Source organism: Anser anser, assembly GCF_964211835.1.
Source record: "Anser anser genome assembly, chromosome: 6".
Classification (NCBI taxonomy): Eukaryota; Metazoa; Chordata; class Aves; order Anseriformes; family Anatidae; genus Anser; species Anser anser.
Genome location: NC_139726.1, coordinates 39,245,807 through 39,271,385, shown reverse-complemented (window position 1 = coordinate 39,271,385; position 25,579 = coordinate 39,245,807). Strand labels below are relative to the sequence as shown.

At 41.1% G+C, this 25,579-nt stretch overlaps 2 protein-coding genes across 3 annotated transcripts; one reads left to right on the top strand and one right to left on the bottom strand.

Annotated features, from left to right (window-relative positions):
• Positions 1 to 103: 103 nt before the first annotated feature.
• Positions 104 to 10,201, top strand: HSPD1 (heat shock protein family D (Hsp60) member 1). The gene is made up of 12 exons (XM_083843037.1): positions 104 to 257; positions 720 to 895; positions 4,068 to 4,320; positions 4,679 to 4,761; positions 5,563 to 5,658; positions 5,973 to 6,066; positions 6,475 to 6,643; positions 6,968 to 7,067; positions 7,975 to 8,220; positions 8,557 to 8,731; positions 9,342 to 9,520; positions 9,605 to 10,201. Exons 2-12 carry the CDS (start codon positions 722 to 724, stop codon positions 9,755 to 9,757), a joined length of 1,722 nt encoding a protein of 573 aa, XP_083699163.1. The 5' UTR covers positions 104 to 257; positions 720 to 721; the 3' UTR covers positions 9,758 to 10,201.
• On the bottom strand, positions 10,062 to 22,405 carry COQ10B (coenzyme Q10B). 2 transcript variants are annotated; one of them, XM_083843076.1, is made up of 5 exons: positions 22,253 to 22,405; positions 19,233 to 19,379; positions 17,824 to 18,016; positions 15,486 to 15,587; positions 10,062 to 12,489 (listed from the first exon to the last, which is right to left on the bottom strand). In XM_083843076.1, exons 1-5 carry the CDS (start codon positions 22,300 to 22,302, stop codon positions 12,322 to 12,324), a joined length of 660 nt encoding a protein of 219 aa, XP_083699202.1. In that variant the 5' UTR covers positions 22,303 to 22,405; the 3' UTR covers positions 10,062 to 12,321. The 2 variants fall into 2 exon arrangements, with proteins under 2 accessions (XP_083699202.1, XP_083699203.1); XM_083843077.1 differs by having other exon boundaries at positions 22,289 to 22,317.
• Between the last annotated feature and the right edge of the window lie 3,174 nt (positions 22,406 to 25,579).

Below are 25,579 nucleotides of genomic sequence, written 5' to 3'. Positions count from 1 at the left end.
GGAACCGCCGGGCCCCGCAACCTGCACCCTCTGTGCCGGGGCACGGCGCGCATGCGCACGGCGCCCCGGAGCCCCTGAGGCTGCGGCGCGCAGGGCTGAGCCGGGCCGGCCATGCAGGTTCCCGGGCCCGGCCGCGCGGGGCCCGCCGTGGGCGGGCGCCCGGCGAGGGGCGGGGCCGAGGCAGCGGGAGCTGAGCGCCGCCCGCCCCGCGCGCACAGCACCCGCACGCTGCCCGCCTGCCCCGCACGGCCCCGCCGGTGAGAGCCGGGACGCGGCCCGGGGGAGCTGGGGGCTGCGCTCAGCCCCAGCTGCCCTCAGGGTGGCCGTTAACGTCCTGAGGGGGCGCGCGCCGGGCGGCCGTTACGGGGGGGGGGGGGGGGGGGGGCAAACCGCGTGTGTGAGGCCTGGCGGCGGCTCCGGAACGCGGCTGGGGCCAGGGGCAAGGGCGGTGGGGGGGTGTCGGCGGGGGTGTCCTGGGGCTCGTGGGGCTGGCGGCCCCGCGGCCGTGCAGCGCGGCCCGGCTGGCGGCAGGGGGCGAGCGGCGCTTGACCTTGCGGCGCGTGTCCTGCGAGGCGGCGTGGCCCGGCCGGCCGCCGGGGCCTCGGGGCCCTGAGCACTGGGTTGGCTGCGGTGGGCTTCTGCTCTTGTTCTTGTTCGGGAACTGGCTCTGCTAAACCTGACAGTTATTTGCTTTTTTTTTTTTCTTTTTCGTTTTGCAGCCATGCTCCGTTTACCTGCAGTGCTCCGTCAGATGAGGCCAGTGTCCAGAGCACTCGCCCCCCACCTAACGCGAGCGTATGCCAAAGATGTGAAGTTCGGAGCAGATGCCAGAGCTCTTATGCTCCAAGGAGTAGACCTCCTAGCAGATGCTGTAGCAGTCACCATGGGGCCAAAGGTAAGCAAAGACTTTGCATTTGTTTTGTGTTAACGCTTTGGTCTGGCTGAAAACAGATAGATAGAGAACAGTTTTTCCTAGGTGGAGCTGTGTTATTCCCATCCGTGTGCCTGTAACGGAGCTGCAGGGGCATGGGCAGGCAGCTGCAGGCAGCCATATTCTCATTCAGTCACCTCCCCACGGGCACAAAGTAAGATGGATCTGAACACTGTGGAAGGTGCTGCACGTTATTGGGAACGGTTTGAAATAAAATAGGTCAAGGGGGCATGCATGACTAGTTACTCTGGCTCATTTGATAGCCTGTAACAATGTAGTAGATAATTAATCCGACTCACAACATAAGTAGTTAAATTAGTTCTATTTCTTTGAAATATGAAATATTTTTTTGTATAGTTTTGCCTTTTAGAAGTAACAAAGTAGAAGTACTAAAAGCATAATGTTGAGTTTTCGGTTGACTGGTAAATGTTACCAGCTTAAGTGAAAATTCATGGTAGTGGCCTTCATTTTATGTTGCCTGTAGGGCAAATTGTAGTCTGATTCCCTTCAAGTTTTAGGCTGTTTTGAAAGCTAGCTGTTATATTCTGCATAGTCATACAGCATGCAGTAAGGCTTGAAACAAGGCTCCTTTTTAAGGAAGAGACATTGATTTTTTTCAGGTTCGTAGGAATATCTGTTCCAAGTGGTGTGTCTGTAATGGTTTCTTTGGAATTTTGGACCTGGTCACTAGGTAGTAGTGACCGGCTGTTAGTGGGGTGGGTGGGATAGTGGTGAAGTACCTGCAAGCTGCAGTTCTGCAGCTTTTGAGGCTTTTTAATTAGTTACATTGAATCACTTTAGCTTCTTGATAGGATTAACATAGTGACTGTTTTGTCTGTTCTCTAAAGTATGCTCACTACATCTCAGAATACTTGTGGAAGCTTCTAACAAAGGCACAGTTCAGCTCTTTGAAGCTTCTAGTTTGTCAACTTTAAGTACAACTTTGAAATGATATATTTGAAATAAAGTAGACTGAATGAAATGAAGGTAGGAGGTTCAGCACATACGATAACAGCGTGTGCGTGGTAGATCTTGTCAAGGCTGCTTGGCCTCTCTGAAATTATTCTTTGCACATTTTTGGAGCCTAACTAGCTTTATTGAAAGACAGAAATGCCATAAACTGAGCAAGGTGAAGGTTAAGGAACAGTGATGTCAGCAAACTACAGCTGCTTCCCATAAGCACAGTTCTGCAGAAGGGAATAAAGTTGCAGTGCAGTCAGTTGATATAACTTGTCTTTGCCTCAGGCAATGTTGTGAACGTCTAAGCATGATTTTAATGTACTGCTCAAAGGGCAGTTCCTGATGCAACTTTCTGCAACCTTGTGGATTTCTTGTTCCAGCATTGCCACTTTTATTGACTGTTCTCTGTGCATTTACAGAGATTTAGAGGTTGTACTGTAATACCTGGTTCAGCCTCCAGCATTTTTTAAGAACTACCACACTTGTGAGGAAACTTCCCTTTTGAACTGTTCTGTATTTAAAGAAGTTGGTTTACAGTCTTACACAATCATCTGATACTGCTGCCAACTGGCCAGTTGCTTTGTCATTGTGATTCTTGATATGCAGGACCATTCAAAATGCGGCTGTATTTATGGCTGGCATTCCTTGGTTCAGAAACACAAAGCATCTCTTTGAGTGTAAGCTGGTTAATGTGATGGGATATAAGCAGATGTTGTTCTGCCACTCACCTCGTACCTACCAAACGCCTTTGGAATAAGAACAAGACAAAATATAGAAGAAAAATTAAGCAACATGAGGAGGGACTATGTGAAGAGGAGCTTATCAGTATCAGTGTCCACCGAGGTCGTCTTGTTCTTGAACCACTTTTAGATTTTGAATAGTGCAGGTCAAATGAAGTAGCAGTAAGAAATCATGTTAAGTAATAATTTGCCATGATTGTTTTATAGGAGAAAACTAACAATATGCAAACTCTCATGAGTTCAAAGTTAGTAACTAAAGCTCAACATTTCTTTTTTCTGTAGTTTCTAGGGCTAGCTGTACTATAGTCTCTTCCATGGCAGCAGTCCAAGGTTAGTTAAATCATTGAGGCAGATGTGAGTGGGCACTGTGCAGGTGAGACCACGGTGCACCATAGTGGCAGCATGCTCTGTCCAAATTCTTAGACAGCTTGGCTTGCCATTCAAGCTCTGCTCTGAGCCAGAGCCACACTGGCATGTGATCAGCTACAGCGGTGTTTCAGCAGGAGCCAGCATGCTCAGCTCTGAGTTGGGCCTGACAGGCCAGGTGAGGGGACAGTGCAGGATCAGCTGGGAGTGACCGGGGTGAGCTGGGGCCTTGGATCTCCCTTTCCTTCTTCCAACTGCTCCAGCTGGCAGGATAGCTGAAGAGCGTTAGGGCAGCAGTGGGAGAGAAGTGGCTGCTTCCATTTCTGCTCTTTCCCACTAAAACTCAAAGAGCATGATTGACTGGGGCAGCTACTGAATTCATCTGGGGAACTTTGTGAGAGGGTGCATCTACCCTGTGTTCCCTGCACAGACCATAATGTTCCACATCAACTTTGTATATTGTTTAGGATATTCCAGCTTTCTAGCTGAATGCAAGGGCAGGCAATTTCTGAGAAGGTAATGCAACACATTTGAACATATTTATATGTCGTTTTCAGTTCTGTTTGCTAACCACTGATGTTTGCAAGACAGCTCTTTTTCAGAACATGCAAAAAATTGAACGTTCTATTGCTGTTTCTCAATCATATGCTTTTTATTGTGATTTGAAGGAAGTTTTGCAGAATTTTATGTTAATGTATTCTTGTTAATTTTAGGGGAAAATATGTTAAAGTGAATCTCGACACTTTTTACTTTTTATTTATTTATTTATTTATTGTAAGGCCAGTCTTATTTTAATTTCAGACTTTGAGTCTATGATGTTAACCATCATGGTTGGGGGATTCACTGAAAGCTTCCTTCTGTGAAAATACAAAACCATCAAACCATTTTCCCAGTTTTGCCAAACTTGGGATGTGTATGTACTTGTGGAAAATCCAAACTGAAAGGTGTATGCAAAGTGATACTTTTGTTCATCTGTGGTTGCTCAAGAGGATTTTCATTTACAGTTGAAGTGTTGCAGTAATGTGCTGTGGGTTGCATGGCTTTCATTTAAAATTTGTTCATCTCCCTAGGGAAGAACAGTTATTATTGAACAAAGCTGGGGAAGTCCCAAAGTGACAAAAGATGGTGTGACAGTAGCAAAGGCAATTGACTTGAAAGACAAATACAAAAATATCGGAGCCAGGTTAGTTCAAGATGTTGCCAACAACACAAATGAAGAAGCAGGAGATGGTACCACTACTGCAACGGTACTCGCGCGTGCTATTGCCAAGGAAGGCTTCGAGAAGATCAGCAAAGGAGCTAATCCAGTGGAAATCAGGAGAGGTAATGTTTTCCTTGTTTTTAAAGTTTAATCACTGGCTTTTTTTCTAAATATTTTTTCGTGCATTGCCTATAAAACAGAAAAATTAATTTGTCATGGGCAGACTATTTAAATCCATTTTTGCATTTAATTAATTTCTGCTTAGTGTATGAATTTACTGTAAATAACTTTTGATCATGACTGAAAGTATGTCACACCAACTCTAAAAGATGATTGCTAAGTATATGTGAGCTATCAGTCACTTGGTTTTGAACATACAAATTTAATGGATTTTTGCAATGTGGACTTCTTGGATTGGAACCTTTTTTTCTGTGCTGTATAAATTTTTTGATCACTGACAAGTATCCTGTTCATCTTCAGGGGTGATGCTCGCAGTTGATGCTGTCATAGCTGAACTGAAGAAGCTGTCTAAACCAGTTACAACTCCAGAAGAAATTGCACAGGTAAAAAAAAAAAAAAAAAGAAAAACAACAAAAAAACCCTTAAGTTTTGTGAAGTCGGGTTCAGTTGAGCTGGGTTGGGGGGTATATTTTGTGGATGCCTCATCCCTGGAAGGTGTTCAAGATGAGGTTGGATGAGGCCCTGAGCAACGTGATCCTAGTGGGTGGCGTGCCTGCCCATGGCAGGGGGTTGGAACCAGGTAGTCTTTAAGGTCCCCTCCAACCTGAGCCATTCTGTGACATGGCAATGGAGTATTTGTCTTTACATGTTAAGATTTGAAATATGTTTCACTGAACGACCTTCATGGTAACACCTTCATTTTTTTGAGTTACTTAAAACACCCAGTATTCTACGTTTAGCTTTCTGTTAGTTTGGAAGTAGGCAGTTTTTCTCATCCAGTTTGATTGCAAAATGGGGTCATAAAACATAAATTTGCTTACTTGGGAAAAATTGAAGAGACCAAAGATGTATTTGTGGATAGGAGGTGATGGCAGATTTCCAGAAGTCTTTTGGATCTGCTGTAGGAGGCTCACATTGATGTGGGTGCGTAGGCCTTCAGGGCTGGTTTCTTCCTGGGGCTGCAGATGCAGATGACCTGTCTGTGCTCAGCATGTGGAATATGGCATATGCTTGAGCTGCCCAAAAGTTGTTCGTTGTTCTAACATAGTTCTGGTGTGGATGTGCTGGTCAGCTGCCATATCTTGTCAAGCAGTATTAGAACAGAAAATGTTTTTTGTTGTTGTTTTAGTAAGGAAATCAATCACTTTTATTGTGAAATGAATTTAAGCGGTTTACTGTTTCAGGTCGCCACAATATCAGCAAATGGAGATCAGGAAATTGGTAATATAATCTCTGATGCGATGAAGAAGGTTGGACGAAAAGGTGTAATCACTGTCAAGGTGAGAGTTAGCCAGCTTATGCACTAAGTGCAAAATGACTGTCCCTTTTCCAGCTAGGGCTGGCTTTTGTGGCACGTGATGTAGCTCCTGCTGCTCTTGTACAGTGCCATCCCTAACTCCTTCGGTCTCTTAGTTCAGGGTGGTATCACTGTTCCCAGTGTTCTTACAATCTTTTTTCTTTTGAGGGAGAGCATGTGAATCAGATGCCTCATGTAGAGGCTTTCATTCTGTTGTGCATAGCATGCTAAAAATATACTTGATCTTTTCGTAGTAAATAAGAGATCTTTAATGTTGGGATTCTTGCATCTAAACAGGATGGAAAAACTCTAAATGATGAATTGGAAATCATTGAAGGTATGAAATTCGACAGAGGCTACATCTCTCCTTATTTTATTAATACAGCCAAAGGTGAGTTAACAAAAATGCATGTCAAGTACCTTATAATAGATCTCTAGAAGTTAAAAATAATGGTGCTTACTGTAAAGGCTTTGTTATGCTACGCACCGTGGTAACAGGACAGTGGGATCCTTCCCCGTCAGAAACTTAAACCTCGTGGTAAAAACTTGGACTCTTCTTAGCTGCATGCCCCACCACCACCCCTTTTCTGTTTAGCATGAACAGTGTCTGTGCTAACATCAAGCTGGCGCTGCTGTGCTCCAGACAACGTAGAATTGGAAGTGGAGTCTTGAAGAAAATCTATTTTAATGCACTCAGAAAGTACAACATAGCTCCAAAGTTGCTGCCTAAATTTTAGAGAATGCATGGTGTATTTTTTTTATAATCAGATAGTTCAGATATTGCATATTGTTTCTCCAGGGCAGAAATGTGAATTCCAGGATGCTTATGTTTTAATCAGTGAAAAGAAAATTTCTAGTGTACAGTCCATAGTCCCAGCTCTTGAAATTGCCAATGGTCACCGCAAGCCTTTGGTTATTATTGCTGAAGATGTTGATGGAGAAGCTCTTAGCACTCTAGTCTTGAACAGGTAAGGTTTAAAATTCATACTTCTAGACTTCTGCAACAACAAATACTGCTTTTTCTTGTGTTTTCATCCTTTTAAAGGAATGCATACAAATGTATGTGTTTGAATCTTACCAATACTAAAGAAACAGCAACTCCAGTAGCCGTGCTTCACGTTGGTTGGGACAGAATTTTACTGGTTTTCTAGCTACTTGTTTTAGCAACTTAAGCTCAGTTCGTGAAAGTCCCTGTTTGCTTGACTGGTAGAATTGTACCAAAATGTGTTTTAATAACTAAACTTGTTCTCTGAAAGCATTTGAAATGTTGCTCATTGAATTCTTCTCTTCAGATTGAAGGTTGGTCTTCAGGTTGTTGCTGTAAAAGCGCCAGGTTTTGGTGACAACAGGAAAAACCAGCTTAAGGATATGGCAATTGCTACAGGTGGTGCTGTAAGTAATGATGTTCTAATCAGCTAATGCTGTAAAGAACTTAGTTTTAGGTCCATAGCTAGTACTGGCTTTGTTGCGGGCTGTTTCTTGAGAAATGTAACAGTAACTCTAGGGTTTGGACTTAGCAATTATCACTATACATGGTTGTGTAATAATACAGCTCTAACCAACCATGAGTAATATGTTGTTTTCACTGACTCAAGTCACATGCAGAATATCCCTGCAGCGTTCTATTTTGTTAAGAAGGAACATGAAGGAAACTCCTTGAGAGAAATAGCAAAGCTTACTGGCCTTCTTACAAAACTGGTGGTCTCGTAAGTGCTCAGACCTGAGTCAACAAATACAATTCTATTAAAGGTTTGGAAAAGACTGGAGGATGTCTTCTTACTTCATGCTAATGTTGAGTTTTAGTCCCTCAGATTCAGAATAGCTGATATACTTGTTAGTGTTCATTTGTACAGCTTTTTCATATGTGCTTCAAAATCATAGCATGATACTGGGATCCAAAGCTGGTTGTTGAAATTGATATCTCGTGCTTCATTTAGCTTAAACAGTAATAACAAAAACAGCAAACCCGTTTAAAGTTAACTTTTTTTTGCCAGTATCCTTAACTTTCTTAAATGCAAGGATGAACCTGTAACACAACTAACTATCCAGCCATGTTAAATCAGTGAGTTATATTAGTCAGTCACGAATTAAAAGCTTGCAATTCTCTCTTCAGTGAGGGCCAATTTGTGAGGTACCTGCTTGCCTAGCCTGTGTTAGGAGAAGGGAGGAGCTTCCTTCCACTTAGCTGCAATAGTATGGTGGCTTTGTACTGTCACACTGCTGTATGTGTTCATCTGTCTATAAATAGTGATTTCATGTACGGTGAAGCTGTGAATTCCAACTTCTCATTTCGTTTCAGGTGTTTGGAGAAGAAGGTTTGAACCTAAATGTAGAAGATATTCAGCCCCATGACTTTGGTAAAGTTGGAGAGGTCATTGTGACAAAAGATGACACCATGCTCCTAAAGGGTAAGGGTGAAAAGGCTCAAATTGAAAAACGTATTCAAGAAATCATTGAACAGCTAGAAGTTACCACCAGTGAATATGAAAAAGAGAAGCTGAATGAACGGTTGGCCAAACTCTCTGATGGAGTAGCAGTATTGAAGGTGAGAACTGAAACTTCTTAGGAGTAAAACATACTAATTTATTAAAGAGGTTTTTTTTCAAATCTGTCTTCCACTAATGCATTCTTTAGTCACTTGTGAGACAGGAAGTGATACGTAAGTGCTAATGGACTTCCTTTATCAGTCCTTTATTGCTGATTTAAGTTCCTACTGTTTGTTTCTCTCATAATCTTACCAACTGATTCAGATAAGGAATTTGGCTTATTGCAGTGCTACACTTCGGCATTAAGAGTTATTCCATTTTGTGGCAGTAATTCTGTAGCAGTGCTCTCCTAGCCAGGCTCCTCATGCAGACCTTGACATGTGGCTTGCTTGCAGGTTGGCGGTACCAGTGATGTTGAAGTAAATGAGAAGAAAGACAGAGTTACGGATGCCCTGAATGCGACCCGCGCTGCTGTAGAGGAGGGCATTGTTCCAGGTGGTGGCTGCGCACTGCTTCGCTGCATTCCAGCATTAGACGCTTTAACTCCGGCCAACGAAGATCAGAAAATTGGTAAGTAAATTTCAAATGTTTGTGTAGAAGTGTTATAAATAGATGTTATCTGTCCTAAGGCTCTATAGAATTAAATACAGGCTGTTTTCAGTGAGTTTAGTTACTTGATCTTACGAACCTCACATCCCTTCAGTATGGCAGTGTCTGCTTTACAGTAAGAAGGAGCTCTCATTGCATCCCTAACTTGGATGTGAAAGAGCCAATAAAAATAAAGCAGCAGTATCCTCTGCCAACAACTGAGAAGCCATTAAGAGAAGAATTGAGTTGACTGTTACAACCATTGCAGATGGACATAAAATTTAAGATTGCTAAAGACATTGTGGCAAATCAAATGGAAGATGGCTTTATGCTATGTTCAAAAAATTAATATAAATAAATAAAATAGTACTACTTGTAAAACTTCTGCGAATACCTCACAGTGATTTCATTTGTTGACAAATGTCAAGCAGTCAGGAATTTTATTTCCCTGGAAGTAATTTAAAAAAAAAAAAAAGCTCATGTTCTTCCTCAGATGGTTTGATCTTACTGTGTTAATCTCCAGCACATAAATCTGTGCCTTGGCAATAGGAGTGTATGTGATACGTAACGCTAAATATCTTTTTCCTTACAGGCATTGAAATAATAAAAAGAACACTGAAAATTCCAGCAATGACTATTGCAAAGAATGCGGGTGTTGAAGGATCATTAATAGTTGAAAAAATACTGCAGAGTCCATCAGAAGTTGGCTATGACGCAATGCTTGGGGACTTTGTAAATATGGTAGAAAAAGGAATCATAGACCCAACGAAGGTAACCTGAAATAGTCTTAGCTTTCTTTCTTCCCACCTCACAGGATAGTAAACAGGTACTAAGTTATTTCTTTCCTATCTTCAGGTCGTGAGAACAGCTCTGATGGATGCTGCAGGTGTTGCTTCTCTCTTATCAACAGCAGAAGCAGTAGTGACTGAAGTTCCTAAAGAAGAAAAGGAGCCAGCAATGGGAGGAATGGGTGGGATGGGTGGAGGAATGGGAGGTGGCATGTTCTAATTCCTGGGATACTGATGCATCATGAACTCTGCTGTTTAAGACTGACAGTTCTTACTTAAAAACTTCAGATGTCAGTGGAAGAGGATGGATAGTGACTGAAGTGAGGCTGGTGTTCAAAAGAATCACTGTAACCATCAGTTACTGGATTTCATTTAACACACATGTAATTGTTTACAGTCATTGTCCATGCCTACAGATAATTTATTTTGTATTTTTTGAATAAAGACATTTGTACATTCCTGATAACTGGGTGCAAGATCCATCTACCAAGGTCCTGATTTAAACTTAATTAAGGCACTTGATATTCTGTTTCAGAATTTATTGGTGCTTGCCAGTACTAGGAAGAACTTGGAAGCCACTGTGCGTGAGACTAGACAATTGTGTACAAAGTAGACAAATATACACTTATGTGACCTTTATGTAATAAAACAACCTGCTCAAAAATTATGAAATGTATCACCTTATTTATCTGTACACACAGCCATAGTTCTGGGAGAAACTTGATAGCCCACTTCTAAGATATAGTAGAAATCTAACTCATGCTTGGAAAAACTGGAGGACATTTCTCTCCAAGAAACATTCCTCTGCCAAAAATGTTAATCGGAAATACAAGTGACTTAAATTTTGGTAAGAAGTACCTAAGCTGAGCTGCCACAATACTTCTTTGCAATATTAAACAATGCTGTGGAAACAAGGCACGTGCAGTGACTTTATTTTGCCCTTTCCATATTGCTCGTTGCACATGCTTGAACAGGCTAACTGAATCTTTCACAGTACTGTGGGAGGGCAAGTGCCTTGAGGGTATGAAACAGGTAAGTTGCCTTAGCTAAGAAAGACTTCTGAGTTTCTTAAATACTACTTTTGCTTGGGTATATTATGTAGTTATCTCTGTGGTTTGACACCTGCAGTCTTCCAGCTTTCTGAATTATATTTAAATTGTCAGCAGTAGATGTGGTTTCATACTTAAAGACAGCTTTGAATGCCACCTACTGTTTTCTGACTTGACATAGCTAATAACCCTAATGTGTAACGTCTTTTCTCTCTGCTTCCCAACTCCATTTTGCAAACACTTACAAGTAATGGTGTTCCCAAACTCATGTATGTTTTTCTTTCATTGTCTCAGTACAGAAAATTGTTTCACAACTTCCTAGGTGCTTTAAAACTGATGTCTTAATCCAGCTGTGAATTTCCCCAACTGTCTACAACTAAGAACCATCTTTCACACATCCTATATGAATTTTTAATTGCTTTTTCTGGGAAAGTGTGTAAATGCTCTGAGACTGCTGCAGGGCAGTCTATATCCTGAAACTTACTATGTTATGTAGTACATTGCCACCTATTCTGTAGTAACCACATCAATTCAGATGCTTTGGAAGAGCAGACTGGCTTCAGCTATGAAATACACCTGAAGCTTCACCTAATTCAGTCATGACCTTCTGTAATTTAAGAAGGTGCGTAGAGAGGATACTAAATTTATTCTAACCTATTCACTTGGGTTTCTTTGGAGACTGGAAAGAGTACTAACCTAAGGAATAGAACTACTGAAAATCAGCTTAAGATAGCTGGTACCATCTCACTGCACTGATACTTACATGGAAGTTAGGTACTGAAAGGAGACAACTAAGATTTAGCTTTATATTGTGCATTACTGAATGACAAGTGTCCTTGGATGTATTTATGCTGTGCTGAGTGGAGGACAGCTCCTTCCCTCCTTCCACAACAATGTGGTACAGAAGATGATGCCTCCATGCCCTCATTCTCACTGAAGTGACATTTGTTTACTGTGTTTCGAACTGGGAACTCTGTTTGCATTAGCTGGGATTTATCTAGCATAACCTCAATACAATGCCTAACAGTGAAACATGGGCAGGTAGGCAAATTCAGCCTGCCAAATGTACTATAAATACAACAGTGTCTGGAGCCCAGACAGCTAAGAACCACTGGATATAGCTGAAACTGCTGTACTTGGCACTATATGTACCTGTTACTCAGCATTAAGGCTGCCTTTTTTTTTTTTCTATAACAGTTGCTGGTCAGAATTCAACAGTAGTTGGAGACTCCTGACTTAATCCTTGTCATTGATTTGGATCAAAAGCACCTGCTAGTTGAGGTTGGACACACTGTACTCTACTCCTTAAGGCTAAAATGTCAGAATCTCCCTTAACTTGCCTAGAGTTGACTGAGGTGATGCTGGTAAGTTATATTCATGCTACTAATAACTTAAACTTGAGTTAATATATTACAACACTGAAAAAATGTTAGCTTGTTTTATAAGGCAGAGCTTATGCTGTGATTACAGAAACCGTTTGGCAGGTTAATAAACAGCAGCCTGAGTTATCTTGTGTTACAGTAGATGCCAATTGTCTGTTACTGATAACACTGAATTGCACTTGATAACAGCTTGAATAGACTGCATTGATCTAGCTGAACATGTGCGTGTTTTGTACAGTATAAAATTACATATAAAGCTCAGATATGAAATAGATGCCCCAAAAAGAAGCATGCCACCTCTTGTACAGAGTGTACAAACAAGTTTATAATGGAGGTTGTTGACATTTTCCCCATTACGTTTGATGAACTTCATGAAGCATTAACTCCCGAGGTATGCTTGTTTCTGGGCCATGGAGTTTGGATGCTCTTCTTTCAAAGGCAGTGACCATCTGCTTGACTACTTCATCAAAAAACAGCGTAGCAAGTTGTGAGTGTAGAAGTGAACGAAATTCAAAAGAAATCTGTTAAAACAGAGAAGATTTTGTCTTGTATTTACTGTTGTAATAAAATGCTGTTAGAGATAACTTCATTAAAGAATCTTCAGTTAAGCTGCAAGTAGGTTGCAGAAGAAAGAACAGATAAAACTGAACAATAGGTGAGTGTGTATGTAAAGAAAAGCCTTATTCTTTGTTCAGAGGACTGTTTTCCTATTCTTTTCAATTAGAAGAATCATTTTGTTCAATTCTCTTATGTAATCATTCCCGTTTATCTAAACCAACTGTATGTTACTTAAATGACACATCACAAAACATACGTAAAAGATTTAGGGTAGTGAAAAACTACAAACCAACAACAGTAACTAAGTTACTCTGCACATAAAATTCCCTTGAGGGACAAAATTTTGAAGAAAATCCTGCATAGCAAGGCAGCAGATTTACAGGTAACATGAAGCAAACCCAAGACTGGTTTAAAGGCAGCTTGAAATAGTTGTCTATTAGGTAACAACATTTTAAATTAGTTTTTCCATCTAGGTAGACGTAGTTAACAGTATGTTCAAACAATGCTCATTTACAGACTGAAGCTTATAATTTGCTTTTGTCTGCTCGGTCTCCTTCCCAGACATCTCCTGCCCTCTACCTTTGCTGTCCTGACATGGGCAGTCACTTTTGGAATCCAACCGTCCCGGATAAGTCCTCTGTACCAAGTCCTTGGGCCTCCTACTGCAGTGCTCAAACTGATTTGTACATTCCCTTTTAGTTACTGGATCCTTCAGTTTAATAATTACACTGAAGCTACTGTAGTAGTTAACAGGGCAGGAGCACAGGGAGTTTGCTTTCTCTCTCCACCCCCTAAAAGAAAAATTGATGACAACAGCAAGGTCACTTTTATGTCAAATAGCCTTCAAATATACTTTGTGCTGTACTGGCCTTTGGTCTAGTTTAAGAACATTACCCTAAGGCTATGGTATTGGATTTAGTTTTGCCTTCTACAGGTTCCAGAAATTATTACAAAGTTGTCAGGAAAAGAAACAGCTTGCATTTCTTCTGCCCTTCTATCATTCCTGTTACTGCATGTCGTTTGGATTGAGATTTAAGTACTTAAATCATACCTGAGAAATCAGCAGATGAAATGCCAAATGAAGCAAATGTGTATTATCTCAAATTGTTTACGAGTATTGCATATTAATTGCTGGAATAGTAGTATAGAATTAATGTGGAATGTAAGCCAGCTGTAGCTTCATTTGCACTTGATCTCAAGCATCAGTAAAAATTAATGTGCCTTTTCAAAGTCTGAGATGACATTTATAGCATGTTGAGCTCTGCAAAGCAGGGATCGTAAATGTTGCATCATGTTCAGTAACTATGTAAGAACCTGAGATGTTTTTATGAAGCTTGCAGATAGCAATACGTTGTGCTTAAATCTATGTGTTAAATCACTTAAGAGCTGAAATGCAACTGAAACTAAATGTGTTATTAAAGTTCAGTGTATATATAATGTACCACCAGGCTGGCAGAACAGTAACACAGTAGGCTGAGGAAACCAGCATCATCTAAAATTCAAGTAACACTTTCTAAAGCAAACTACCATTCTTGAAATCAGTCCTGTCTCTCCCAAGTACTTAGTTGTGCAGTGTGTTGTGAGTAGTTGGTTTTGAAATGTTTATCATTACTATCTGCGTAGGCCCAGAGGCTAAGTCACGCAGCGAGTTGAAATTGAGCAAGGGTTAGAATCCTTAAGTATGTGCTGTTGTAAGCCTGCCCCCTGCTCAGCTGGCTATATTTGTTTCTGCTACCTCAAAATGGTGTAAATGAGATATCAAGAATTAATAGTGTTTCCTCAAGAAAGCAAGAATGTTCTTTTGAAGTCCAGTTTTGACTCTCTTTAACAGAAATTCTCAACCTGAAGTGTCAAAACATGGCTTTGGTAGGGGAAAAAAAAGAAGTATTTTCCTCATAAACTTGCTATTTAGCTAATAGGGCTTAAACAGTTGCTTAATTTGAGTTTTCTCAGCTGATTTATGGCTTGGCTAAAAAGCTGTCTTACTAGTCAGTAGCAGGAACTGTCATGATTTGCCTGGAAAAAAATCAAATATCACGAGCAAGTAACATGTAAGCATAGTCAGTAAATCCCATCAGAAATGTATTTTCAAGTGCCTATAGATTCATTTTTACTGTTGAACTGTATGAAGTGCAATACAGCAATAACTTGAGTTATTAACCCAAGGAAGTTGTGCCAGTTTACAAATATTCCAAAAGCTCTTTTTCTGTCTACAGAAAAATGACTTCTAAAGCACAGTATCCCAGAAGACAACAGGATCAACCTATTTCTGTGTACTTTTGTAGCCTGTTCTGAACCCCAGATTAGTTAAGTGCTGAACACAACACCCTTAACACCATGCAATGTAAGAAAAAATAAGCGATGAAAGAAAAAATTGAAAAGCAAGAACTCGCAGTAAGGAAAGCAACTTGTATAGGAATAACAGACTAAACCAGATACTGGGTTTAAAATGCAGTATTTTGGAACTGCAGTGATATCCCATCATAGAGTAGAGAGACAGCATTTCTCCTAAAAGCTGTTACAGTGGTATTATAGAAGGAGGAGTAAGATGTAAAATACATTAAATAGTAAATCTAGAAGTCAGGAAATTAAACTACAGGCCAAACAGGATGGATGGGAAAACACCTACTTTCTGATAACAAAAGCACGTAGGTTGTAAAGTAATTAAAGAAAATAGCAAAGTCCACAAATATGTTGAGTATTTCTCTCTCTGTATTTGCTTATCTTAGTATGTAGAGAATTGTATGGTGAGAGATACCAGTCCCTAGACTGTTTGGTTATATGTGGACACCTCACAGAAGACTTGTCTCTCAATGACTGTGTAGCAGTTTTCATGTTGTAAAACTTACTGCAAAAAAAACACTTTTTGATAGTAGTGACTAAAACTAACTTTTTTGCAGTGTTTATGTGTGTATACACCCTATTTGTAGCATGTGGCGGTTTTAATTAGAATACTTACTGAAAAATCCAATGTACATGTCCTTGGATAGCCAGGGATACCTGGGCTGAAACGCCACACTGTTTCCAAATGATTAAATAGTCTTCCGTCTGTGCAGGATGCCTAAAAGAAAGTTTAAAAAGTCAAGCTACAGGGTGGCTCTTACATGAGACAAATCAGTATTACTGAAGCATGCACATTTTGTTAGACAGTGAAGGTCACGGCATAGTTAAAATTATTCTTTATAGTGCAGCCAGCAAAGGATCCCATTTGCACACTGTCACTTACAGCAAAGTAGCTGAATTCCTTTCAAGTTACGGGAAGGATCTTTGGTTTTAGCCATAAAACAGATCTCTTGTATGATGCATAGAATACCATAATAATGTTAAAGATATCTACCAGAATTGAGAACAGGGTTATTATTTTCATTCATTTCATTCATTATTTTCATAATTCATTTATTATTTTCATTCATTATTATTTTCATTCATTTCGCTTTTGGCACATACAACTATTTTTGTGTGGCTATATTTTAAATAGAAAAAGACTGAAATACATATATTTGAAAAATCATTCAAATACATCATCTCAATTGGCTTGGAGTTACTAAAGAGAATTGCTGTAATTATTTTTAAACTTTCTTTACAGTTCTTACTGTCAACGCAAGCATACATAGCTTTTGCTTGTGGTTTGAAAGCACAGATAAGCTAAGCCACGTCAAAGACAAATCAGCAGCACAAAAATACCACCATTTCTCTGCCCAGTGCAGGGATGCAATACCTCCCTACTTCTGTAACAGCAAGGGGAGGAGTAGAGGGAAGAGCAGACAGGCCTGAAGAGCTGGGCTTGCTTTTCTCATTGCTGCCAAAAGGGCAGGAAGAATGGGAAAAGTGCCAGTGTGTCCCCCTTGCTCCCAGCCTTATAAGTAGCAAAACTCACTCGACACTTCTCAGCAGCAAGAGCTGCTGCTACCAGCCTGATATTCTAGGGCTCAAGCACTGCTGCTGTAAGCAACAAACACATGCTCATTTTGTCACCACCAACAGCCCGCTATACAAAACCACTGTGCAAGCTCCCTTTGCCCAGAGTTATTTCTGAAGACAGTGAAATAGTCCGAACACACGGTCATTTTATTTCCTTGTGGTAATGTTCCTCCAGTTATGTGAAGATGATATAAATGTTTAGGAAAAAAATCCCAACAGAGAAAATGCTAATAAATCTAGGAAGAAGAAACTTAAAGTGTTCTCCCCACCACTTTCATGGTCTTTTCAGAGACCAGAATTCTTCTTTTGAGAGAATTACAGTGAATAAGAATTGGTAAGCCAAACTGATAGCTGTGCAAAATAAAAAGTCTTGTCAGGGAAGAGTAGAAAGGGAGAGCAGCATGTAAAATGCAGATTTTTCCATTGTAACTGTTGAGCTTCCTTAATAATGGGAGAGATTTTTTTTTCTTTCCAAAATGAATAAGTACCTTGAAAAAAAGCACTTTGCATATTCTTTCAAATTCATGTCTCCCCTAAACTTAAGAAACCCATTTCTGTTTTATGCAGTGTCTTGTTAATGGAAGCCTAGAAAATAATAATGTAATAGGATACCCAAACAATTATCTTGACCGGTTAATCAGCTGTTGTAATTTGACTAGTTATTCCAAAAGATAGTCAAAATTGCATGAAGGGGGAGAGGCAGTTTTTATGAGTCTGTTCTGAGCTGTTCCTAACAAACAGATTTGAACCTCTAACATAAATGAGCAGCTGGAAGATCCAGACCTCATTTAAAATTTCTCCCTTTATTACCCTTGAAAAAAACGAAAGGAGAAATACAATTGTTGTACAAATTAATTCTAAGAAATGGACTTGAAATCTATCCTTCTATCATGGCATCAATATACTGAATAACAGGCTCTTCAGCAGATCCTCTGCCTAAACTTCTTAAATAAACTTGTTAGAATTGTCAGAAGAAAAATTATGACATCATTTTGCTAAGGCACTAGAAGCTACAAAGAGATAACCTTTAAGTCTCTATTATTTTTGCATTTAGAGAGGCTTGGACAAAATTAAAACAAACAAAAAAACACAACAAATAGATATCTTCATTAATGGCTACTTGGTTTTTTTTCCAGCAAAAGCCAATTAAAAGACAATTTTTCCCCCTATTTGGCAGCTTATGTTTTAAAAGCACATTGAAATTAAAATTAACACCAGGTAACCTATAGTCTTTAAACAAAAGCAACACAAGTTTTGAGCCACAGGAAGCAATTCCAGCATTAATTTTGTTTTTAAAAGAGCTTCCTGGAATATTTAAATTTTTACACACAAGTTACGGAAAGATACAGCTAAAAAAAAAAAAAAAAATAAATTACCTTAACTAAATGCGGCCTCACGAGGGTAACAACTGATGTATACCTTTCTACAACAGGAGGGAATCCTATTTCTAGCTGTGCTTTGCAGTATCCAGAGCGCTTTGATAATATATCTGACTTCTTACACCATGGCACAAATAGTTTGTAATCTTCCACAACAGCAACAACTGCATACATTTCCTGCATAGAATATCTGGAAGCAGAAATATAAATGTTACAGTTACAAGGTGTTTTAACTAGAAATTCAGTATTATAAGGTTCAAAGACACTATAAGTGGCATAGGCAGTTTTGATGGTGAACATGCAGTCACCTGAAAACACTACTGCTATTTTTGGAAGTTAAAAATGCAACTCTATTAAGATCAAAAAAAAAAAAGTAATAAACTGGTAAAAGTCTTCGCACAAGAAAAGCAAAACACCACACAGCATCTAGCAGTAAAGTTAGTGAACATTGAACCAGATGCATGCTACTTTCTGCAATATTAGGAATGTTAGGTAAGCATGCTTAGATTTCAAATGGAAAAGTAGTTTTTCCATCGTAGCTGTGTCTTGATTTAGGTAGATTTTAGATATTTCTTAGAACAAAAGAATCCATACCTCACAGCTACCAAGAAAAGGTGTAACAAAACTAGGGGACTGTTTTCAAAGGTTTAAACAGAACACTACTTAGACCTCCCCCCCCCCCAAAAAATAAAAAAATAAACAATAAAAAATACTTTCAAGAGAAAAACAGTGAGTATTATTGGACAAAGCCTCCTTTTAAATGAAATCTGTTGCAGTTCAAGAACTATCACATAAACGAATATTAACCATCATGAAAAAAATACTAACCCTAATGAACAAATCAAACTATTGTGGACTAGAGGCTGGGAGCAGATCCAAAACTCATTAAATTAATGGGAAATTTTCCACTAGTTTTAAGGCAAACTGGGTTTCAAAGAGTTTTTGTATGCACGTACTTCACCACACAACTAATTATTTTCCTTCTTTTAAAGAAAGAAGCAAATCTCAAATGAGAAGTACAACATAATGCAAGTGTAACATTGGTACGTATTTTTGAGAAATGGGAGAAAATTGAGTTTTCACACCTTTTGGTTTATCCCCATTTCACCAGACAAATAATGCATGCTTCCCTTTCAGGGTTGTTTTTGTTTCGTCATGAAATAAAAAGGTTATTTCTGCTATTTCCTTCCAAGGAGCAGGTGTATGGGGTTCCTAAATTTTTGATACCCAATTTCTGACTTGACAGCCTGATCTCTAAAAATTTTGAAAGTTAAAACTCATTTCTACTCTCCACCTGGGCACAGTCTCAGGGACATGTGCCTTCAGGGATGCTCAGTCTTTGAACTTTTAGTGCAAACATGAAAACTGTAAATGCATAAGGTATCGTTCCATTTTTCTATACAAACCCTATAATTCTTCTTTCAGAATATTCTTTTCTTTTATTTACTAGTGGTGCAGCAATGTTGAAGAAACTTCTTGAAAAGGCATGGCTCATTACAGGTACTTGCAGAGAAGAAATTCTGGTCATCAGAATACCACAGGAAGCCAAGTGCCTGCAACATTGAAAATGCCTTTCAGACTCCTTTCTTATCAGCAAAATAGATCACAACACATTAAGGTGAGATGCAAAGTCTGTTGTATAGCATTCCAGAAAACATCCAATTTAGATGGAAAAACAAAGGCTCATAAGTGTTTGCGAACTTAAAAAAAAAAAAAAGTCTTTTTTTTCCCCTTTAAGAGAAACTAAAAATAGCTCCCAGTCACGAGAAAAGTAACTGGCAGAGTAAAATACAAAGGCCCCCATTAAACACTGGCTTCGTGGCAGCCTGAGTTCACGTACAGGACTCATGCACTTAGTGTGCAGAATTAATTTTGCTTTCTTACCAGAAAAATCATGCAAAAAAGTAGAAAAGTTTCCAATTGCAGAAATGAAGTAGAATTCTGCAGTAATCCCTCTGCTGCCTTCCTTCTCTTATAAGGAAAGTTTCATTTTGAAAGTCCTTTTAGAAACTGCATTGTATCCCCATTTCTTTCTTTTGAAAATATCACACAGAACCATGGATTCAGTGTTTTCATAAATAAAACTTAACAGTTTAGCTTTATGAAATGCTAGTAGTTCTAAGATTCCATCTCAGTTTTCTGGTTTTGAACCTATACTAAAATCTAAAAAAATATTCATTGTGGTTAATAGGACTCATGCTGAATTACTGATTTTGCCTAAAATGCTGCTTCAAAAGTTCTGATTTCTGGCACCGGGGAGTTAAAAAGGTCACTATTTGCTGTCAGCGCTTCTACATATGTAAGCTAAAAAGCAACCTAGGCCATCTTCTGTCAGTAATTAAACGATCAGGACTGCACTTCTGGATTTACATGGTCAAAAATGGAACCAACCTGCCCACTTGGTGTAAGGCTTGCTTGTTATTATTTTATTTAAACACAGCTAACAGATAGATGCCGTTTTTTCCTGGCCACCAAACTAGCACAGCAAATTCTGGTAAGTCTTTCTACAGCAAGCTCTGCAAACGTTTGGAATTGTATCTCAAAGGATATGGACAGAGTCTGTTTTTTTCCACTTGGACTGGACAGGACTGTTAAGGAAAAGCATGGCTTTGACAGGAACACTGGATGCCTGCCAGTAACCTTGTAGCTGCCTCAACCTGATTCATAGAAAGAGTTCAGAACTTTGGACCAGACCTTGTTCTGGAGAGCTAAATTATTTTCTCCATCTGTGGCTACCTATAAGTGCACTGTCCTAACTTGTTGTCGGGACTCTTCTGTTGGTTTGTTCTTACTGTAATGCTATGCCAGCACAGTGCTTCAGGCAGTTTTATGTATACACGTTTAAGTGCAGGGCTGAAAAACAATCTCCACAAGTACTTTGTTATTGCTCTAAGATCAAGTCCTTTTCGCAGTTACACTGCCATTCAAGGAAGGGAAGGTTAAGAGAGGTTATAGTGTTAACAGAGCTGGTGGGACTTGGTCTCTCTAGATTTTATTTGAAGAGAAACAGATGCTACAAGAATGTGCTGGGCCCGGTCCCAGTTCAGGAAAGCATACCTCTCTAGAAACCACAAAAGCAGAGACTTTGGTGGACTGTCACGCATGTTTTTGTGAACCTGGTGAAGGCCTCAGGAGAAAAGCTAAGTCTGTACTTAAATGCAGACACGCCTACCACTCCTTTATTATACTCTGAGGGTAACACAGTCAGTGCCACTCATACTGCTCTTACTGGCATCATTCAATTCCTGTCCTTGCTGCTTTCTCTCTAAACATTTAGGCACTGATCACAGTATCATCCGACTTACACGACCTGAAAAGGAAGCATTTACTGTTGTGTGGTATACGTGATCTCTATGTGGTGATTATTTTTAATAGTTACATTTCCAAAGACTAAAATATTTTGAAAAAATGAATCTCCAACTCCTAATTATAAAAAGACTGAAATCAGTGGTCAGAGCACACCCATGTAGTTGGGCTTACTGCTATCCCAACTGTTCCTTCCACGAAGCTGGTGTTACCAGATTGCCAGTTAATGGTCAGTGAGATGAGAGCTGATCTTATTCACATTCTTTGTGGACAGCTGTTCGAGTCCCAAAAAATGAGCTTTGCCAGCAAGTGTCCTTGTGAGCATCTCAGCCTGAACAAGCCTGAACACAGGAGACTAATTTACCAGCTTGGTCCTTGAAGCCTGCTGCTCAGCGCAGTGAGGGGTCCGCCAAGGTGACAACAGGTACAAACTCTACACTGGTGGCAGTGCGACACATGAAAGCACACCGCGCTGCAGGGCTACAAATAGTACAGCAACATTTCCGATCCGGTGTGCGCTGGGTTAAAACCAGCCACCAGGATTCTTTTACCTCACACTAGACACATTCTCAAAACTAGTTTGCAGCCTGCTGCTCAGGAAGTTTCTTTACCCTGGATGCTGTTGGCTAGTGATGGATTTTGCCCTTAGTTTGGAACCGTATCATCTCTAACAAATTACTTTTAAAGCAGTGATTCTAGTTTACAGGATTGAACTATTTTAGTGCTGCAATTACATCTCAAAGACTTAATGTGTATCCCTCGTGTTTAAATTAAGAAATACAGTCCAAGTGAGACGATAGAGCACAGCGCTGCAGAGTAAGAATTACGTCGGATGCCTGCTTGCATTTCGACATCGCGACCCAGTGTCAATTTTTCTGCTTTTTCCCCGTTTCCGAGGGCGGCGGTAAGACCGCTAGCGCACTAAAGCCGCGGGGGCAGTCCAGGCAGGGAGGCGGGGGGATCCCGGTGCTGCCCGTCGAGACCCATCCTGACACCCGCCCGCCCCTGCCGCTCTCAGCCCGGCTCCTCTCCGGGGCGGCACCTGGGCAGAACGCCCCTCCCGCTTCGCTCGGCCGGCTGGAAGCTCGAGGGCCCCCAGCCCCCCCGCCTCGCCCCGTACCTGCCGGTAGCGCCGAGCCCCGCGGCCAGCACCCGCCCGCTGCGCGCCATCGCCGGGCCCCGCCGGCACCGACCGGCCCGGAGCCGCCTGCGGGCCGCGGGGGGGGTGAGGGCGGGGACGGGCACGTGACGGGCGCGGCGGGGGCGGGAGGGAGGTGCCCGAGCTCATTGGCCCGGCGGCGCGCGGCCGTCCTGGGGCTGCGGCGCGCGGGGCCTATAACGGTCCCCGATGGTCCGTAACGGTCTGGAACAGCCCCGGACAGTTCTGCTACGCAGGGACTCAGCCCCCATCGCCCCGTTAGGCGTTCTTACAGCTCTGCTGGAGGGAGTTGTCGGCAAGGTGAACTGTCCTACAGCTGTTAAGTGTTTGCGCTGTCCTGCGCTTCGTGGTGTGTCCTGCAAGTTGTATGGCACAAGTTGTTTGAACCCGCAAAGCCTCCTTCCATAAAGCTGCAGGTCTTTGTTTAGTTACAGGCAGGCTGCTCTAGCTCTTGGCTGGGAAGCACGAACTGAGTGAGGACAGTCACGCTCCATAATATTCAGATATCCTTACCTCAAACATGTGACAGCAGTGCACTGCTAGGCAGTAAACAGCCTGACTGTGGTGTTAATGAAGTCTCTGAACTGTCCCCTGAACTCAAATGCAACCCTAGTTTTCTATTTGATGGAAATTCAAAGTTTTAGTTAAAGTAGCGGAATGCACTGAAATGAAATTATTTCTAGAAAATGAGTAAGTCCAGTTCTATGTTCTCTTCAGAAAAGTTTTCCTTATCTCAGTGTCTTGTCATTAGTTAAAAACATTAATTGTTAAACAGAACACCAGCAATTTGAATAATTGAAACTAATTGGAGCAGCTCTTTATCCCGTCAGGGCATGGTGTTTTTCAGATAAGCTGCCCTGTAGTGTGCTTTTCATTCTGAGCTTGATGAAAACCAGAAACATTTCAAAACCTGGGTTCTACAGCGTGGGAGAAAACCAACCCCACCAGAAATGCGAAAAAGCCTCAGCCTGTGCCCCCACTTCAAATTCCTGTTACTAACTTCATCTGCATATTTCGTAACTTCCATCAGAGCTCAGAATCACAGAATCGTCTAGGTTGGAAGAGACCTCCAAGATCATCTAGTCCAACCTCAGCCCTAACACTAACAAGACCTCCACTAAACCATATCACTAAGTGCTACATCTAAACGTCTCTTAAAGACCTCCAGGGATGGCGACTCAACCACCTCCCTGGGCAGTCCATTCCAATGCCTAACAACCCTTTCAGTAAAGAAGTTCTTCCTAATATCCAACCTAAACCTCCCCTGGCGCAACTTTAGCCCATTCCCCCTCGTCCTGTCACCAGGCATGTGGGAGAATAGACCAACCCCCACCTCTCTACAGCCTCATTTAAGGTACCTATGGAGAGCGATGAGGTCTCCCCTGAGCCTTCTCGAGGCTGAACAACCCCAGCTCCCTCAGCCGCTCCTCGTAAGACTTGTTCTCTGCTGCTCTTTCTTGCTGGTTCCTGCTTGCCATGGGAGTGTGCCCATCTATGTAGTTGTTCCAGCTTGTTTCTCTGGATCAGGAATTACCTCACTGAGAGTTGATGCCTTCTAGCGTTTAGAGTAACTGAAGGATAAAGCACTGAAGTACAAGATGATACCTGAGGGCACTCTGTTTTGTTTTGTTTTCTTATCCAATTTGTCTGTCTCGGAAATAGTCCTTACAACTTGCTTGGTGTCTGCTGTTTGCAGAGATCTGCATCTACTAACTCTGATAGGAAGAGTGGCTCAAATTAATATTTACACCAGAGGGATGTAAAACACTTCTGATACATCAGAAAGAGCCATCACATATGACCACAACAAAATTTCTGTATAAAACAGCTACATGCCACCCTCAGCTGGCCACCAGCTGGCACAACCTTCCCCAGCCACCCTCTCCCTGCTGCCCCTGCAGTGCTGTGCTGACACTCAGCACACTTGACATCAAAAGCAAAACTAGATCTGGAAGAGATTTAAGTTCATGATATTTTTTCCTCACTCATACTACATGAGAAACTTGAATTCAGTTTCTCTGGTGCTGAAACATACGTGCTTCTGTTAAATGTTTCTACTCTTTCGCTTTAGAATGTTTGCCCTAATCTTTAATAGACAAATGTCAGGCAACAGTCCACGGCACTTGAAGCTGAGTACAGATCTGGGGGCAATCAAAAGACTGAGTTTGAACTAGTTTTGCGGCTTTTTGCATAATGTCAGTTCACTATGCAATTCTTTATAGCATTCCACACGGGAGAAATAATAATTTATTTTGGGAAGATCAGCAGAAGGGAGTAGCTAGAGGCATGGATGCTTTGAGTGAACCAGTGCCAGAAACTTCTACTGGCACAATAGAATGGGTAAATCAAGTACGGGCCATGTGGCTGAATACTTCTTTTGGCAACAGTGCCAGCTAGTGATAGCTTAGGCTAGCCGTGAAATTGGACCTGAATCTGTTACACAAAACAAGACTGCACAGGCCTGTACCTTGAATACAAGCCTGAATCTGAAAAGCATCTGGGCTCTTAAATCCAATCTTTTTCCAATCTACATAGTAATCTCCGTGAAGACATGTGCATGTGGGGAAAGAGGAACGGAACCTCAGTGGTCAAAATGGGAAGGGTAAACCACTAAGTTACCCTGATCAAGTCTTGTGGAAGCCATGTAATAGAGATACTGTTCCAGAAGCAAAGATATATTGGGATTCAGGGCTTTGACAGGCAGACATGAATTAAAGAACCCTGGGCAGAATTTGTGAGGGAAAAAAAAAAAGCAAAAAAAAAAAGCAGTTTTCTCATTTCACTTTACAGTGTTTCATCACAACACAATTCCTGTTCACTCTTGTAACACAGAACTCCCTTCTGTGTGGGAAATGGCATCTCCAAAATTAATATTTTAAAGTGTACCTTGGGATTGCAATCCCTGAGCTCAGTTCCATTTAAAAACAGAGAGAATGCAATCCTGCTGACCATAACTTATGTTGGAACTCAGGCCGAAGAAACCAGAGCAAGTTGCTGCAAATTGATCTTCACGGTGAACCCGAGCATGTGACAGTTACTTAAAATAGTTACGTGCATTAAATTCTTGCAGTAGGGAGTTACTGTCTGCGTCAACCTTACATTCACATGTCTCTAGGCAGCCCGGTAAATATCTCCTTTTGTGGCCCATGAGTGCATCTTTCTAGGAATGCAGAGCGTGAGCTTGATAGCACAAAGGGAAGACCCTCTGCACCTCCACATGCAGGTCCCAGGAACATTTGAATACACGTAGTTACATAAAATATTACAAACACTGAATTGTTCTGCAAA

Excerpts from the sequence above, each read along its gene's own strand:
- HSPD1 (XM_083843037.1), top strand. The coding sequence starts at position 722 with ATGCTCCGTTTACCTGCAGTGCTCCGTCAGATGAGGCCAGTGTCCAGA. Across the intron at positions 5,659-5,972 it reads AAGGTGTAATCACTGTCAAG|GATGGAAAAACTCTAAATGA; the intron begins GTGAGAGTTAGC and ends GCATCTAAACAG. Across the intron at positions 8,221-8,556 it reads ATGGAGTAGCAGTATTGAAG|GTTGGCGGTACCAGTGATGT; the intron begins GTGAGAACTGAA and ends GCTTGCTTGCAG.
- COQ10B (XM_083843076.1), bottom strand. The coding sequence starts at position 22,302 with ATGGCGCGCAGCGGGCGGGTGCTGGCCGCGGGGCTCGGCGCTACCGGC. Across the intron at positions 19,380-22,252 it reads GGGCTCGGCGCTACCGGCAG|GCACTTGGCTTCCTGTGGTA; the intron begins GTACGGGGCGAG and ends TCAATGTTGCAG. Across the intron at positions 15,588-17,823 it reads TGAGGCCGCATTTAGTTAAG|GCATCCTGCACAGACGGAAG; the intron begins GTAATTTATTTT and ends ACTTTCTTTTAG.